The following is a 13,667-nucleotide window of genomic DNA, read 5'->3' as shown; positions in this document are numbered from 1 at the left end:
TTTCTTAAGAATAGATGTAGTTTATGAATCATACTTAACCTTTCTGTAGGTCTTTTCCAACCAGAACTTTGTTGCCGTATTTAATTGCCAAGTATAATATCATTCTTGTTGTAAAGTCATAACCAAAAGATCTTCTAGAGACTTGTTTGAGGATCATCATGCCAAAGGTGCAATTCCACAACATCAGCGTACCGGCTCGATCGTCTCGTCACTCTGAGAATTTATTTTAACTAATTTTCTTAGACATAACTATTGTGATGTATTTTTAAAACAAGCACAAGCACAATCGTGTTCGCAGAAAACATCACGGCTGGACGGGCGGCTTATCCTATTCCTGCTGTTAACCAATTACCATCGTAAAGTAGTTGAGGTTTGTGAATACCAACTAGAGGCACTAGTGGAAGCGGCTTCAGCGGCGATCTTATCGGAGATAGCGTGCTTACTGTTTCTATAATACTACGCCGGAGGAGCAAAATGCCGATCACTGGATCACGATGGCCTAGAGGCCCTTACTTAGCCCTGTGCATTGTCAAACGGACGCAATACGCCTGGTGGACCACCGAAACTGCCCGTGAATTTGTTCCCTCCCGTTGCCGCCGGATTCTGTTGCTGAGCGGAAGCTCCTACGTATTGCTGCTGCTGGGGATAGGCAGTCGATTGCTGTGGAACGGTGAATCCAGCACCCGGTGCAGACGGTGCTAGGACAGTGCCGTCCGGTTTGACATGCGTACCAAGGCTTTGCTGATTGCCCAACAGACCCGGTGCTCCTCCGAAACTACCGGTAAACTTGTTACCGCCATTGAACGACTGTGGCCTTATCGGTTGAGGTGTCTGCTGCGGTTGCTGCGGTATGAATGATGACACCGTTGGCCTTACGGGAACTGCATTAGGACCTTGGTTGACGGGACCAAAACCAAACGATCCGGTAAACTTGTTCGGTGGTGACGTTGGGCGGACACTACCAGCAGGTTGCTGTTGCTGCTGCTGAGGGTTGTACGGATTGGACGTAGGACCGGACGGCACGGCTACTGTTGGAGCAGAAACCGGTGGAGGACCTTGCGATAGGGTTGGTTGAGCGGGTTGAGCTGGCCGCTGTTGAAACTGTACGGACGGGGTGCTGGATGCGGGTTGCTTTGTGTAGGCCGTTCCGATATTCTGTTGATTGCCCAAGAAACCCGGTGGACCACCGAAGCTACCCGTATATCGGTTGATGGTCGTCTGTTCTACCGGTCTTGGCGATGTTTGGAACGTGCCTTGTGGGGGTAATGGAACGGGATTCGGTCTAGGTACAGGAGCCTGCGGTTGCACGATCGGTCTCGCGGTAGAGGTGTAAGCCGTTCCGATGTTTTGTTGATTCCCCAGAAATCCGGCTGGACCACCGAATCCTCCGGTGTACTTCTGAATGGGAGGAGCTGTTGGAGAGCCACCACTAATGGCCGGTTGTTGCTGAGGGACTACCGACCCAGAGAACCTATTGGCCGTTGTTGGTGTCGTGCTGTACGACGTCTGTGTCTGTGGGAACTGAGTTTGCTGGTTGACATCCGTTTTAAAACCCACTCCGTTCTGCGTATTGGCCGGAGTAGCGAACGGATCCCGCGGGAAAATTGTTGACCGCTCGGTACCTACTTCAACCCGATACACCGGTGGCAACTGATCCGGGAACAGTGGTGGCAGCAACCCATCGACCGGTTTTTGGGCGAAGAGAATTTTGCCTTCCTCGATCGTCGGTATTTTCGCGTTTGGTACAAACTGTTGTTGCCCAGCGGGTGGGGGAGACGGCGGCTGCGGCTTTGTCTGTGGAGTATTCGCTGCAATTGGACCGAAGTTTGGTTGGCCAATCGGAGCGATGATACCGGACGCATAGCTGGGCACCTTAAAGTTCAGCTGGGCACCACTAGGGACACCGTTGGAGGACGCGAATCCCGAATCACGGTTGACGCTCGTTCGAAATCCCACCAAATCAGCGCTCGCACCGGTTAGGTCAGCAAACGGTGTCACCGGATTTCCATAACTGTCCCGCAGACCTGCGTTCGGTTGGGCGGTCGAAGCCCGAACATCACCATTCGATAGCTCGTTATTGATACCGGCCGGTATCGAGTTGAGCGCGGGATCATTAACAAATCCCAGATTGCGCCCCTTTGCCGCCGAAAATCCTTGACCACGAGCGAGCGGTTTGATGGACAGGTTGATGATGTTACTGTCTCCCGTGGGAATACCACCATCAACGGAGCGTGCTGAATGTGCTGCAAAGAAAGTGGAAACAAGTCAGTTCCTCTCACAAACCAAATGTTCGCTCCCAATACGCAGATACTTACCAGGCACGGTCCTTTGCTCTTCGTTGGATGAGATTACTGGAATGAAAACAACAACAGCACAACAATCAGGTCGTTATTCTTTAAATGTCCTTCCATCACATGGGGAATTCCTATCCTCTACCACAATGTTAGTAACTCCTGTGTAAGTAATACCCTTGAACTTTGTCCATACCCGGTACCAGTCGGATTAAAACTGACATCACTGAGCGAAGACGAAGCGGATTCAATTCGTCATCATCAAAACCGATAGTTCCGTCTTACATGTGGCGCACGGCACGATCGCGGAACTTCTCGCTCAACGGTGAATCATCAGAATCAGAGCTCACGGATGTTCCGTTCATGATTGTACAGTTAAATCACCTCCGATCGCGACGCGAAATCGCGGTTCGCAAAGATCAAGGATGATTTATTACACAGCACCATGTGCGGGCGTTCGAAGCATCATACTCGGTGGTCTGGCTCCGTGCTCAACGACAATGCACAAAGGTAATGAAGTATGTTAGAGTGATGATAAGTAAATCGTGATCTTGTAGTATCGTTTATTAGACACAAATTTTCATGGAAAATTTATTTCGATTTCGGAAGCGGCCTCTAGTGGCCCATCGTGCGGCCTGTGTACCGATGTATGGATGATGTCCATGTCGTATCTCATTCGTCGTCGGCCGCCTTTTTGAAGGCCGGATTGTCGAGTCCGTGTTCCTCCTTCTGTTCGATCGGTAGCGTTGCGTTGGCATCGTCTTCGTCGTAGTTCTTCAGCGGGATCGCCTTGTAGCGCCATGCCAGTATAGAGAACAGTCCCATGTCGACAAACATCAGTCCCGCAAACAGCACAAACTCCCACTTTTGCGCATCGAAGATTTTGGCTTCGGCCACAATCACGACGATCAGGTTGCCAACGGCCACCGTCAGCTGCCAGCAACCCTGTAGCACCGACTTCATGCTTTCCGGCGCCTGCGTGAACGAAAACTCCAGCCCGGTAATCGAGTACATCACCTCACCGAGTGTCATGACAACGTACTGCGGTATTAACCACAACATGTTGACCGAGTTTGGATCCGTGACGATAATCGGTGTAGTCATCTGCAAAACGCACAAATGTCCTCGTTAAACTCGAATGTAGCAGTGGCGACCGGGGGGATTTCCAACTTACCCTTCGATTGTCCTCCGTATCACTGACGATGAAGGTGTACACACCGCCCAGACGCATCTCGTACGTTAGCGTGAGCTCTCCATCGACGAAAATTTCATACTCCGATGGGTAGGACTCTACCAAATCGAACACGAGCGAACCGTTTGTGTGTCGATCGAAGGGATCGGATGTGTCGATGTCACGGAACACCACGGTCCGGTTAGTGGCCGTGTTGCCGAGAACGCGGAATATCGGATAACCCTTGGAAGATTTCTCCGTATCATCTTCATATGGGAGCATGCCGACACTGCCGTCCTTCTTGCGTAAGAAGTAGGACATCTGCTTCTCCTCAGCCAGGTTAAACTCTCCGCGCACTGTGCCGGCACAATCCGCCCCGGCACTAGTGGACGTCAGCGTGTATGTATACTGCGCCACACCCTGCACAGTGATGTACTTCTCCTCGAACATACTCATCCGCTGGAGCGTAAAGTCGGCATGATCGGGAAGGTCGGTCTGGACGCGATAGTCACAGTTCATCCCGTTGAAGATGCGTAGCTGCGATTCGCCCGCCTTTGGCAGCACGGCGTACGTATCTTCCAGCTGGATTTCCACGATCGTCGAAATAACGAAAGCCACCCCGGCAAAGATGCCACCCAGGGTGAGCTTTTGCAGGGGCCGCCGAATGCCAATCAGGCTCAGCAGCGGATAGAAGGCAACCTCGTACAGTGGAATGAAAACCAGAATCAGCAACGGGTTAATGACCTGCATCTGATCGGGTTTTATCGTCCAAAAGCCGAGATCCCCATCCATGCGGGTCGCCTGGAAAGTCCAGCGGGAACCCTGCTGATCGAACAGGGCCCAGAAGACGGGCAGCGGAATGTAGAGCTTCAGCACGTTCAGCAGGATGCGTGTTTCGTCCACCAGCTGGCGGCCCCAGCGTTTCTCCGAGTAATCCAACCAGTGCTCTCGCGGATTGATCGACTTTTCTCGCGATCGAGTTCGAATCGCCGTCTAGAAGATCATGGAACACGATCATGGGACAAGGCAAAGGGAAGAAAAAATAACGTCTATACATCATTCATCACCCATCGACGGACACGCAGGACGCACAGCACAACAACAACAATACAAAGCCGAACAGCACTGCCATACTAACCCAGATACATTTGGAAACCTTGACAAACATGTTACCGGCCGGGGCCGAGATTTTGTACAGCGGTTTGCCAATGATGAAGATCATGATGGACACCACCATCAGCACGCCGGGCACACCGAAAGCGAGCGGGAAGCAGTCATCATCGTCGAAGCATTTCACGTCCTCTCTCAGTATAGGGGTCACCATAGTGGAGACAAACGAGCCCGAGTTAACGGCAAAGTAGAACATGGAGAAGAACAGCGCCAGATACTTGGCTTGCTCCGGCATCTTAAACTGCTCGCCACCGAACGCGGCCACACACGGCTTGATACCGCCGGAACCGAACGCGATCAGCAGCAGACCGGCGATCGTCATGGCGCGCGCATCCAGATCCCAGGTCGGGATCGCCCCGAGCGTGATGCATCCGCTACCGATCGTGTAAACAATTGACAGATACAGAATGGTGCGGAACTTGCCGAGCCAACTGTCCGCAATGATCGCACCGATCACGCACATAAAGTACACGAGCGTTGTGAACGTGTGGTAGAGGACCGTGGCCGTATCATCGTCAAAGTCCAGCTTGCGCGTTAGATACAAAACCAGCACCGCTGGAATGGAAGATGCACTTAAGCGCAACTGAACCGCCGAAAGCCCGCCACGACCGTATACTTACTTCGCATGCCATAGTAATTGAACCGCTCGCAAAACTCATTACTGATTATGAATGGAATCGATCGAGGATACTTGAGCTTCTGCAAAAATGGTTACAACGAGAGATGTTAGCCATACTGGATACCCGATCGCAGAACTTGCTCCTCTCGTACCTTCACTTCTCCTTCCACATCTCTGGTATCGACCTCCGCGCTCGGAGTATCTTCTGTGAGAAGGGATTTAAGAAAGGTGAGTTATGATAGTAGAATTTGTTTCCCCTACCACCAATCACACGAAACAAGCCATGGACGTACACACATACAGACAGACAGACAGACAGTTAAGCAGCAAACACCAATGTATCCTTGAATCTGCGGGGTTCTGCTGCATCTCTCCTCTATCTTGATCACTAGTGCCCCCCCGCGATAAGCAAACACCCGCACCGTGCCGTGACAGTGATCGATTAAAGATGCGATCGGTGAGTATGATGATAGTATCAATTGTTCATTAGATTTACAATACGCCCACAATTGCCACACACTCGTTGTCACCATAAACAATGCCCAATCTCACAAGTGCCGGGATCAGTTCACGAAAAACAGGTAAATGGTCCTTCGTGTCGTTATCGGTTTAATAGGCGCAAGCCCTGATAAACCATTCGCTGAAGACGAATGAGCTCCGTTTCCATTGTTCGGTGTGATAAGATAGAGTCCGCGAGTGCTGGGTGCGGTGTGGTGCGGCGCTAGTTCTGACTAACATGTTTCCAATAAGCAGGTTGGTGTAGGGTTCGTAGTGAAATGGATAGTAAGTGTGCCACTTCACCGGTAATCATCTATCTTTCTTTCGCTATCTCAAACTCAATAGCACTCCTGGTAGTAAGCGCGCATAGCTCATACTCTACGGTACTAACGTTGCCGTTATCAACTACACGCGCCGGCGCAAACGATGAATGGGGCAATTACACATTCCTAAACTGACGCAAGATAAAGAAAGAGTACTCCAGACACTACGATACTCTTGCATTTACAGTAAGCAGGAGACACCGCTGACAAACCTGAAGCCACCGGTACGTATCCAGAGAAGGTACCATAATCTGCGATCCACGCGTCCATAACCTTTGCACTGGCGTTCGAAGATCGAACAGAACTGGCAAGAGATCACTGGGATTCGCTCGGCCTTTGTCGCGAGGCGCGCCTTATCAACGGTCTGCTCACGGGCACGGGCACGGGCACGGACATAAGCATAATTATAGGGCGTGGACGAGCAAGGAGACCCGAGGCCATTCCTAGCCTGTGCTCTAAAGCTGCGTTCTTTTTGCATGTTGATGTGGAACATTGTGGCGGTTCCTCTTTCGGTAGTGCTAGTGTCGGGAGTGGTATAGGTAATGACATGGAACGGCTTGTGCCATCCTCTGCCAAACGGTCATCTCCGGATGCGTACGATCGGAGGATGGCGCATCGCGACGATGGTTGTTGCACCGGCACTTGATGATTACCGTCTGATTAGAACTCCGAGTGCAATGACCCGTGGTCGGAGCATCGCCCCCCATAAACTCCAATCAGTGCACGTAACGTTGGATCGCCAGTGGATCGAGAACGGGTTTTGTATATTGAGCATAGGCAAAGTGGACGGGAACCCTTAACGGGTTGTGTTCAATGCCAGTCGTTTGTCAAAGGTTAATATTGTATTAACGGCAATATATAGGTCACACTGCTGGTGTCAGCTCTTGATTTCCTACCTAATGCTTTGTAGCACACAGGTTTTACGACTTTAACACTCTCTACTTGGTCCAGCGCACCGTGGATGTTCACTTTTCCCTTCATGGCACCTAGTACGATGCGCAACTAGAGAGAACGTTCACTGTAGCTGTTCGACGACCTCACCCCAGTTCGCTTCTCCCAGCGGCCAGACTTTGACGTTGCGATATCGAAGACATACGAGATCATGTAGCAAATTTAAACGATAACATAACATGACGGACCACTCCTGTGCTCCAGGAGATGTCTTCAAATGACGGACAGCCCCCTGCTGCGAGTTCTGTCGTAGGTTTTGCGATCTGATGCTTCGCAGTTCACCGGAACGATGAGCCAGAAGCAGAACAGCGAAATTCGTTCCAGTTTCGAAGAAAAGTGGTAAAGAGAGGAAGGACAGGACAGTGAACCGCGGTCGAACGAATTGTTGGCCCAAACATACCCCCACGACATCACCACACGACACACTTACAATGCACATGCACGCCACAAACCTTTGCTTGGGTCAGACATTGTCTTGCGGCCTTTTTGCCAATTGTTTTTTTTTTGTAGAAACTTTGGTTTGCTTTTTAAACTAGAATGACCATTCTTTTGAGCACGGATGAACGGAAGATGAGCTAGGGCTCAGCTGGCTATCCTGGCTGGCTTATGCCGATCGCTACCGAACGCGTATGCTGCCGGTACAACCTGCTTCGGTTGACTGAGGCCAGCAGGCGAGCCCGCTATCCAATTAAAGGTGGGTAATCCTTCAAGGCATCGCTAAGAGGCCGAGTCTTTAACGAGTGCTGATAAGAGCTTTATGAGCTGATAAAACAAGACTTATTGGCCCTTTCCCCCGCCGACATCATAGTACAGCCGGCCACCCACAACGCACCACCGGATGCGAGACATCAGAGTAACGACCCTCCTCCTGTGCGAGGGGCTTTTGTTGGGACGGGTCATCAAGTACGGTGGCTGAAGTACGTTCACGGCGTCACAGACACTTAAAGCCGGTATTCGCAAGCCAGCAAATCGATCCGATCGACCTCCCTGGGAAGTTCCCATGAAACGCATCATGCTCTGACTTCTTGCTGGAACAGTATCTGAGATGAATGGGCTTTGACGGATGGTGATTTCTTACAAACCCACCCAGTTACTGTAGGAGTAGAGATAGCCCATAATGCTCTCACCTGTTCACCTCTACAGCCACAGAACAATGACGCATGTGGATGAAGTAGAATGTAGGTCCGTATAGCGACGGTGGCTATCAATTTGATAAGTTCGCGTTAACAGCCCATTGCTTTCACACTTCTCTGCCGCTGCTCTTTGGCACTCTTTCTGGCAATGATAGTGAGCCATCAACAAAAGGGGAAGACACGAACATCGATCTTGCAATTGGCATTCGACGAATGGAGTGGCATCGTACGCACGTCCAAATCGTTGTTCCAATGCTAGTAATACCGTTCCAAGGAAATGTTAGATAGATGGATCCCAACTACCTAAGATTGGGCAGCCAACGCTGGAATACCTGTTACAGTGTGATACGACAGCTGAACTTTACATACACGCATCGATCGCAAAGCACTCGAAAGTATCCAAATGGAGAGGATTACGGGATTCCCATGGGGAATTATCCGCTCTCGATGCACGTGGTGCTCCAGGTGCTCTAAGTTCCCATTACCGAGCGACACTATCAACAAAAGGATCCTGGATGAACACTTGAACACAAGCTTCCTCTATGGCGCTCCTCCATGACCCAACATTGTCTAACTCTATATTGTGAGCGAATAAAAAAACAAGCTTATCTGTCTGGCCAAGGGTGTATCTTATCACATGATACATGATTTTCGATTATTGCCGCACGGATCCTGTGATTGTTGTCCCGTGTTTAGCCGACAGCTTTTTTTTTTTTTCATTTGACCGCCGGAATTTGGACCAACGCGTCTGCGATATTCACACAGCCACTTACATTCACTGAAACGGTTATACGCATATAGTCGCCTTTTATCAACACCTTTATCACACTGCAGCACTTTGCACGAGCTACAAGATTCAGTAGACAAACACTTCCATTATCAATTTTTTGTACGTCGATTTCATCGATTTATCAATCGAATTTTACACGGTCCCCAGTCCATCAAGGTGGAAGAAAGAAGAAGAACATTGGTGCCTACAAAGCAGGATAATGATTCATGTCACCGTTGTTTCTGTTAGCTTGCATCCGCATTTCATAACATAACTCGTGACTTGATGCACATCACGCTGATGTGATTAAACGCTGTGAAATGCTACTGTACAGCACACATTCCATCGTCGATGCTCGTTGGAGGGGCAAATGGTCATGTGGAGTTCGTGATAAACGAACTCAGACTTTCAAATCCACCACAGATTCATCAATTCAAAGGTTACCTACCAATCGGATATTCGATCGCTTACACAATAGCACGGAGAGAGAGAGAGGTTCAACGAATCCCATAGCTCACAAGCTCGTGGCATCCATCCCCTCCCATGGACAGGAGTAAAGGGTAGTGGGTCTATATGCCATCTATGCCAATTCAGGAGAGCTTTTGATAATGATGACGCAGATGCAGATGCCCACGGAGGCGCGACGCCATTCTGTATAGCGTGATATAACAATTCGCTATCCTTATCTTCGCGTGCTACCATTAAACACACAACTGTTGTAGCAGCTCGGTTGAAACAACTATGTTTCGATTGCATAAATTGACATTGCTTTGTGCGTGAATGTGAGTCACAGGACATTCCATGTACCAATTTCATCGATCGATACAATCGCTGCCTCGCATGAGCCATCCGTTCGCCCGTGGTGTAAAAGCATGGGTTAACCACCGAAATAACCGGTTCACTCCTGAACCCGCTGTCCTTGTCCAGCAGGACCAGATAGTACCGAATCATTAACCTACCAAAACGGCGACTGCCAGACTCGCACCATTCGCGAGACGTTGCACCAACGCAGTGCACAAAAAGCTCACAGTACACACGCAACGCCGGTAAAGATGGCTCTTATTACTATCGTGACGAAATAGCTCCTGCTCGAAGACACACGATCGAAAGAGAAATAAAAGAGTTAAACGAGTGGCAAGTGACGAGCTCGGCCTGAACGGAATCACCACCGCTAAGCCACGGCGGTGCGTGCGTTGCTCTGACCTTGACGACCTACAACACACAGATGTTCAAGATCGACACGAATTTTACACTTGACGAGCTTTTCGTTCCGTTAGAATTGTGTCTTTCGTTCCATAAACTGAAACAAAGCCACGCTACATCAGCACCATTAGGTTTTTCCTGGTTCCAAGAACTCGCCATGACGTCTAGGACGACACACTAATAAATGTAGATATCGAGACCGAAATAGACAACGTTCGTTACAAACCGAAACGAACCAACGAATTTAGTGAATCTGGCGTCAATCAGAGCACGAGGTATTAGTTTTTGGAAACATTAAAATTAAAAAAGGGTTCCATTATAGCTAGTAAGGGAAGTAAAATAGTTTACATTTGACTGCCGTGTATTGCTGAGCGAGGGCCACATTTAGCAGCTGTAGAAGTAGAATTGGTATGGCCGCTCTTCCAAGCCATTGGTCGGAGAACCACACTTTACAATCCGATCGTCGCATGCTGAACCACCACCGATTGGTATGGACAAATATTATCGTAGTTTTCGTTTTGCACTGCTATTACTCCTTTCAAACACCGGCACCTCAACTGCAACCTTTACAACACCTCAGTAGAACAGAATGAACCGGCTAAACCAAGCACGACCGAATCGAATTACTTCCTTCTTCGAGAATACTCGCGTCCCGAGATGTTACTCCGACGTGCCACAAAACCAAACTCCGGGCAAAACCGAGTGGGTTATACAATATAAACAAGATTCGCCATTCGCGATCCGCGTTGTGCGTTCCACCGTCTCACAATGCTGCCTCGCCTCTCGGTCGGGTACGAGATCACGATCGTCACCCTATCGCCCCCGTGGAGCAGAGTAAGACAGCAGCTGTGGTGGGGATTGTTTGCTGCTTCTTGCGATATTTTTTGATGTTGTTCGTCTGGTCGCCAGCCGGTCTTCTGGCTTGAAACATTGGCGATTTGCGGGGTTCTCACTAATCATCGGGCAGCAGCTATGTTTTGCTTCCGTTTCGAGTCGCGAAACTGTTAGGAGTGTGAGTCAGTTCTTTAATCCCGCTGGGAATTATTTACATTCAAAATTTGCCAATTTAAAGCGGATACTTATAAGAAGACAGATAGGCTGGAGTAGCAAAGGTGATTCGGAACAGATGGATGGGACGGGGAAACACTTGAGATTATTTGAATTTCAAATGATTAAGCGTACCGCGAGAATATGACCTACGTTAGAATTCGTTCATAAATTAGTAACCCCTGTGACCAAATTGCAATTTTCGAAAGAAACGGCACAAAGTGATATGCAATGTACAAAGAAGCAAATGTTTGGTTTAAATAATAATTAGGTTTAAATTAGAAACAACGGAACAGTAATCAAACAAATGTTCTACTACTGGCTGCCATATTCTGATAATTTCATCATGTAAAGGAAATGCTAACAAGAAAGAGCAATAGGGGCAATCTATGCAACATGGCATACATTAACGTTTTTTTTATTAATCACAAACAGTCTTGAAAGAAATTGGAATCAAGGAATGATTAAAACGATTAAAGCGATGATAAGTCATAAAGCATTAGCGTCGTGTTACTCGCAGCATCAATCATTTGCACAAGGATGCAATTTCTAAAGCTTCTATCACGATCTGTCCCTCTTGCATTAATTACTATCGTCACAAACTGATTCAATTTATTGTGCAGCATGTGTTGTGATCAGGAACTATAAAACCACACGTAATCACACACAAGCAGCAACTCCATTTTTGGCCGTCAGGAGAGTTACTCAAAACCTAACGGCAGGTTGATCACTGTAATTCCTTGTACTGTTTTATTGGCCATGAAGATGCAAAGCTACACGATCTCAAGTTTCTTTCATCGTCTATCAATCATTATTCTTTACCGCATCGTAATTGAAGAAAACATGTATCGTCCAATAGACGGATATTATTAATTATGAAAAAACACATCGCAAACCCCATTGATCACACAGTCTACGCGTGTAAGATCAGGGACCTTGACCGTGGTAAACGGTCACTGCTTACAGTATCTCGCTGTCCCCGCAGAGCTTCCGAACATTCGTCACGCTTCGGCATGAAAGCCAGGGTATACGTTTTTATCTGTAGAATTCCGCACAATCTGCTTCACACGTATGTATTCATAAAGCTGTGATGTAAACAAGTTCTTTTCTAGTAAAGATGAAGTAGTTCGTTTATCGACGCATGCAAAGTTTTTAGGAAATGGCCAAACATTTGGCTTGATCCACAGACATCTTAGCGGTCCGAGGATAGCGGTTCTTTGCACCAGTTGACGCCAGATACTTAGAACTCTACAGACTCTAATGAATGAAATGGTTACAGTTCTCACGCGCTGGCCGTTAGCACAATTAACCACTAGAACTCTCGCATAAACCGGAATTGGCACTTTGGACTTCTGCTTTCCGACTTGCCAGGAAAATGATAATATCGTAAAGAAGCATTCACACCTAGCCAAGGGAGCTGATAGAGGAAGACGACCAAGATTAAAATTAGTAGTCATTGTCGGAGGTGTACAGTGGCATATTAAAACGGAGTAATTTTGCTAATTTTAGTAATTTTTTCCCAAATGCTGGTATCCGTTTAAATAAGTTATCCTAACTTAAGGGGGGACTTTGGAGTTCAATTTTTTTGCGACACATATTTTTAATATTTTTACCTGAATGCTGATCCTTACAAAAGTATTGTGTAAAAGATTTGGATCAATCGAGGAAAAAATGACAAAGATACAGGTTTTTGAAAATCCGCGTTTGAAACAAGGCTCCATGCAGCCCGCTACTTTGAAGAGCGTTTCCCTAAACCAACATTTTCAAAGTCGGTGCCCATCGTACCGTAAAAACTACTGTGCCAATCGTTTTGAAGTTTTTTACACATAATCTGTACACTTTTTGCCAGGTAACCGTCGAGCCGTCGTGATATTATTAAAATTGTTTATACTTTTTTTAAACAAATCTGTAAAGTTCGTTTTTTATGGCAGAATCGCAAAAAGCATCACTTTTTCAACTTCAAAAATCTGCCAAAAATCGAAAAATTAATATATCAAAAAAAAACTCTCCGGGTCTACCTAGATAAACTTATAATCTTTCTAACGAATATCGATTTATATTTTTCTGATGACCCGTCACGCAGCTACGATGGGCACCAGAAAAAGTATCTTTTCGATGACACGACTGCCTAAATTTGATGGCATTGATTCATTTTTCAATGAATATTGCTCAAAACAATACCAAATATTCTTCAAAAGTTGTAAATTAATATGCATTCACTTGAAAAAATTAAGTTGAATGGTTACAAACGAAAAAATTGTCAAAAACGAGCCTTTTTTTGGCCCGAAAATACCGAAGTCCCCCCTTAAGTTGATAAATAATGGATAATTATCCATCCTGGCTATGATAACAACATTTTTCCGTGATTTTGAAAACGCCAATTTGGTGAATCCAAACTAAATTTTAGCTTCGGCCCTTAGCTTCGCCTTCGCAGGTTCTCTTGGGATTTCTTGAGCTGGAGTGGGCTGTAGAGTGACTGATTTTTTCTATTA

At 47.4% G+C, this 13,667-nt stretch overlaps 2 protein-coding genes across 2 annotated transcripts; both read right to left on the bottom strand.

Annotated features, from left to right (window-relative positions):
- Positions 1–14: 14 nt before the first annotated feature.
- Positions 15–10,803, bottom strand: LOC126578542 (uncharacterized). Its single transcript, XM_050241219.1, has 3 exons — positions 10,477–10,803; positions 2,316–2,351; positions 15–2,243 (listed from the first exon to the last, which is right to left on the bottom strand). Exons 1-3 carry the CDS (start codon positions 10,595–10,597, stop codon positions 514–516), a joined length of 1,887 nt encoding a protein of 628 aa, XP_050097176.1. The 5' UTR covers positions 10,598–10,803; the 3' UTR covers positions 15–513.
- On the bottom strand, positions 2,838–7,703 carry LOC126578541 (peptide transporter family 1). The gene is made up of 6 exons (XM_050241218.1): positions 7,476–7,703; positions 5,404–5,456; positions 5,253–5,331; positions 4,601–5,187; positions 3,466–4,455; positions 2,838–3,395 (listed from the first exon to the last, which is right to left on the bottom strand). Exons 1-6 carry the CDS (start codon positions 7,492–7,494, stop codon positions 2,964–2,966), a joined length of 2,160 nt encoding a protein of 719 aa, XP_050097175.1. The 5' UTR covers positions 7,495–7,703; the 3' UTR covers positions 2,838–2,963.
- Positions 10,804–13,667: the final 2,864 nt, after the last annotated feature.

Source organism: Anopheles aquasalis, chromosome 3 (assembly GCF_943734665.1).
Source record: "Anopheles aquasalis chromosome 3, idAnoAquaMG_Q_19, whole genome shotgun sequence".
NCBI lineage: Eukaryota > Metazoa > Arthropoda > Insecta > Diptera > Culicidae > Anopheles > Anopheles aquasalis.
This window is presented reverse-complemented; position numbering and strand designations above follow the sequence as displayed.

Coding starts and splice junctions, on each gene's coding strand:
- LOC126578541 (XM_050241218.1), bottom strand. Junction 5,332..5,403: donor ATGTGGAAGGAGAAGTGAAG/GTACGAGAGGAG, acceptor CCATTTTTGCAG/AAGCTCAAGTATCCTCGATC. Junction 5,188..5,252: donor CAATTACTATGGCATGCGAA/GTAAGTATACGG, acceptor CTTCCATTCCAG/CGGTGCTGGTTTTGTATCTA.
- LOC126578542 (XM_050241219.1), bottom strand. CDS start 10,597: ATGCGACGATCGGATTGTAAAGTGTGGTTCTCCGACCAATGGCTTGGA. Junction 2,352..10,476: donor GCAATACACGGCAGTCAAAT/GTAAACTATTTT, acceptor TTTTCATTCCAG/TAATCTCATCCAACGAAGAG. Junction 2,244..2,315: donor AGAGCAAAGGACCGTGCCTG/GTAAGTATCTGC, acceptor CTTTCTTTGCAG/CACATTCAGCACGCTCCGTT.